Raw genomic sequence first — 3,647 nt, forward strand, 5'->3', positions numbered from 1 at the left:
GCTTCCGTTGAGCATCGAGCAAGATGGCGGCCTCCGAGACGGTTAGGCTACGCCTTCAATTTGATTACCCGCCGCCAGCCACCCCGCATTGCACGTCCTTCTGGCTTCTCATCGACTTGAACAGATGCCGAGTAGTCACAGATCTCATCAGTCTCATCCGCCAGCGCTTCGGCTTCAGTTCTGGGGCCCTCCTGGGCCTCTACTTGGAGGGGGGGCTCTTGCCCCCAGCCGAGAGCGCGCGCCTGGTACGAGACAACGACTGCCTCAGGTGAGCGGGCGGGATGGGGGCGCGGCGGTGGGGCGCCGGGGACGTGCCTGCGCACGCCCGGGGGCTCCTCCGGCGTCTGGAGACCGCTTGTGGGTCCGGGTGAGGGTCGGGGTGAGCTGGGGGGGGACTGTCAAACTGCACTTCCGTGAACCCCGGAGATTCTGATTGGTTCAGTCAGGTATGGGGCTCAGGAATCTGCGTTGTAACGAGCATCTTTCCCCGGGAAGCTTCTAACGCAGAAGGTGGGTGGACCACACTTGGAAAAACCCTTATCTTGGGTGTGGGCAGGGCCCGCGTTTCTTCCAGCCTTGACTTAGCAAGCGCTCACTTAGCCGAGGACTGTGTTAGGTGCGCGGGGTGCCGGGCGTGCCTGAGACCCCGCCTTCCCCTGGCAGCTCGCAGGGTCAGGTGCCGGAGACCCAAGCAAACGGACCAACAGTCATGTTTTCTTCACCACTTGCAGCGTGTCCAATCTCAGAGCTCCTGCGATACCCCCTGGGACTGGTGGGCGTCATTCTGTGTCTCACCTGGGTTCACTTAAATAGGTGTTTGGAACCTTTTGGGTTGTGAATTGGGAAAGAAAATAGTTTAAAATATGCTTTTGGAAGTTTTAAAAAATGATACTGAGATGAGTATCAAGGAGCGGTTGTGGTGTAAATTGCTCACGTGTGGCTGGTTTGTCTCAATAAAATGGTAAGACACGATCATTTCAGTTCGGATTTATATCTTGGACTGATTTATTCAGGGCTTCTTTTTAAAAGCTTCATCTACAGTGAAAATAATTCTAGAGTTCTGAACCAGGCTACTTACTTCTGCTTGCCATTTGTTGCATGTTGAATATTCCTTTCCCCAGAGTATGTCAGATTCATAAGATTTCTTCAGAGCATCCGGGAATTTAACTTGGAACAACTGCTACATCTTTGAGCATATGTGTGTCTTTCTCTCTTTTAAAAGCAGGAACACTGATTTACTAATAATGTTTAGCTGTTTCCAGTGACAATTTGAAATAATCCAAGTTTCAAAAAGAGGTCTTTTTCCTTTTTATTCACTGTGAAATAGATCTCCATTCTCTCTGCAATTCAGGGACTATTTAAATATTGCAGTTGTAAGGACTGCATTCTTTCCTGTTAAGTTTACTTTCTGATCTATTTCCTGTCTAATGAATTAATAACTTGCTGATGGCTAACTGCAGTTACATTTCATTTAATGAATCATCTGGAAATTAGACTCTTTATAATGAAGTCAACAATGTCAAAAGCAAGCCGTGAAAGCTGTTATGGGAAATAAATATAGCACAATGGCAGGCAGAATTCCTCCTAAACACCAGAATGCACAATTGCATATGGCAAGAAATACCTCTGCAGCTATCTTCAGTGGTAAATGGGGCAGACCTTAGGAAAAAGTTGAATTTGGAAAAGTTTTATATGTTTTTGTGGTTTCATGTCCATAGTCATTCTCTGTCTTCCCCTGACAGACTCACTTTTCTTCAGAGCTACAGAAGAAAACAGTTTCTTTTCTCAAAGGTACCCAATATTGTTGGAGTAGACCAAAATAACTAGTTTTGTGTTTCTGTATATTATCTTCTTGTGTCATGTGGAGTGGATAATTATCTGACTGGGTAATCATACCAGGTTTTGCTGCTAAGTGCAGAAGATGGTTGAGAAAGAAGAGATCATCGTGGAACACAAATGGTCAGGGAATTTCACAGTACCTTGAAGGTTGGATAGCCTCGTACAGTTGTGGAGGCAAAAGCTACCCTGACTTGGTGAAGGGATGAGTTTGACCAGCAGAAGAATTCTGTTGGGATTGCCAGGAGTGCTGAGAGAGCTCTCATGAGGAAAAGCGGAGCCTGGTTGTGGGAATCCTGAGAACCAGCCCTGGAGGCGCGAGCATCTCCACACTTGTGTGCCACGGCCACTTCCTCACAGCCCCTTCTTTTGGGCCCCCAGAATCTGACTTCCTCTGCCCCCAGGCTGCTAACATGGAGCTCCTGAAGGCGGTCTCCATCTCCCTTGGGAGGAGGAAGTGCTCCCATTTGCCTGGAGCCCCATCTGTCTGCTAGGGCTGCTCTAACAAAACACCACAGGCTTAAGCAACCGAAATTTCTCTCTCACAGTTCTGGAGGCTGGAAGTCCAAGGTTAAGTGTTGGCAAGTTCTGTTTCTTTCTGAGGCCTCTCTGCTTGGCTAATAGGTGTCTCTCTTCTTACTGTGTCCTCACGTGACCTTTTTTCTGTCCTCAGAAAAAGGTATGTGACCTGGTGTCTTTGTGTGTCCAGATTTTCTCTCTCATAAGGACACCAGTCAGATTGGGTTAGGGCCCGCTCTTAACGCCTCATCGTAACTTGATTACCTCTTCAAAGGCCCTGTCTCTAAATACAGTCACATTTAGAGGTACTATGGGTTAGGACTTCAGCATAAGAATTTTGAGGGGACACAGTTCATCCCATAACACCCGCTGAAGAGAGCTTCACAGAGGCCTGGCTGCAGCACGTGGAGAGCGACCAGCTGGAGTGAGATCTCCCTGTTGAAGAGTCATTCTGTGAGGAAACAGAATGCCTTCTCTCCTCTGTCACTCTTTTGTCTCTGCGGCATTTAATACTGATTATTGAATACTGAACATTAGAGATGAGCTCTCATTTCATGTTGCTGTGATCAGTGGCTCGTTGGACGGCCAGCCAAGCCCCTCTTGACATGTCTGTGAGGCTGGCAGAGGGAGTGAAGAAGACAGAGTGTCTGAGCCAGGCTGACGGCGGTTTGGTTTCCTGAGACCTCGGAGCCAGAGAAGGTCCTTGCCATTATGGCTGCTGATCCTTGTGCAGCTCTGGGTCTCTTGACGCTAAATCTCGTTTTGTAGCATGCTGATGATTTTGGGGATATAGAATAGTGAGACCTCTTCTCTCGTGTTCAGGGGCGTGTTTGTCCAATGCCCATGGGTAAACAGAGACCAGTGGAAGTTAGGCCTGGGCTGCTTTCATTGTGGAACATTCATAGTGCCTTCCTATTCTTTTATTAAAACAAAGCAAACAAAAAGGCTTATTGTTAAAAAAAAAATTATACTTCAAAATAGTTCAGGGTGCACAATCCCTTATTTCTTTTCTCACGTACTCTTCCTACATCCTACTCTCCAGAAGTATCCTCAGTTAAATTTGGAGTGTCTTTTTTGTACATATGCAAACATATATACTTACACTTTTTTTTTTTTTTTTCCCTTGGTACACGGGCCTCTCCCTGTTGTGACCTCTCCCGTTGCGGAGCACAGGCTCCGGACGCGCCGGCTCAGTGGCCGGGGCCCACGGGCCCAGCCGCTCCGCGGCATGTGGGATCTTCCCAGACCGGGGCACGAACCCGCGTCCCCTGCATTGGCAGGCGGATTCGCAA

At 48.1% G+C, this 3,647-nt stretch overlaps 1 protein-coding gene across 1 annotated transcript in view; it reads left to right on the forward strand.

The window, feature by feature from the left end:
• The window catches only part of COIL (coilin), a 16,986-nt gene continuing 13,339 nt past the window's right edge, over nt 1–3,647 (forward strand). The window contains exon 1 of the mRNA XM_007123155.3: nt 1–268. Coding sequence (XP_007123217.2) covers nt 24–268 — 245 coding nt within the window. The 5' untranslated portion in view covers nt 1–23. The remainder of the gene's footprint in view (nt 269–3,647) is intronic.

Source organism: Physeter macrocephalus, chromosome 14, assembly GCF_002837175.3.
Source record: "Physeter macrocephalus isolate SW-GA chromosome 14, ASM283717v5, whole genome shotgun sequence".
Taxonomy (NCBI): Eukaryota; Metazoa; Chordata; class Mammalia; order Artiodactyla; family Physeteridae; genus Physeter; species Physeter macrocephalus.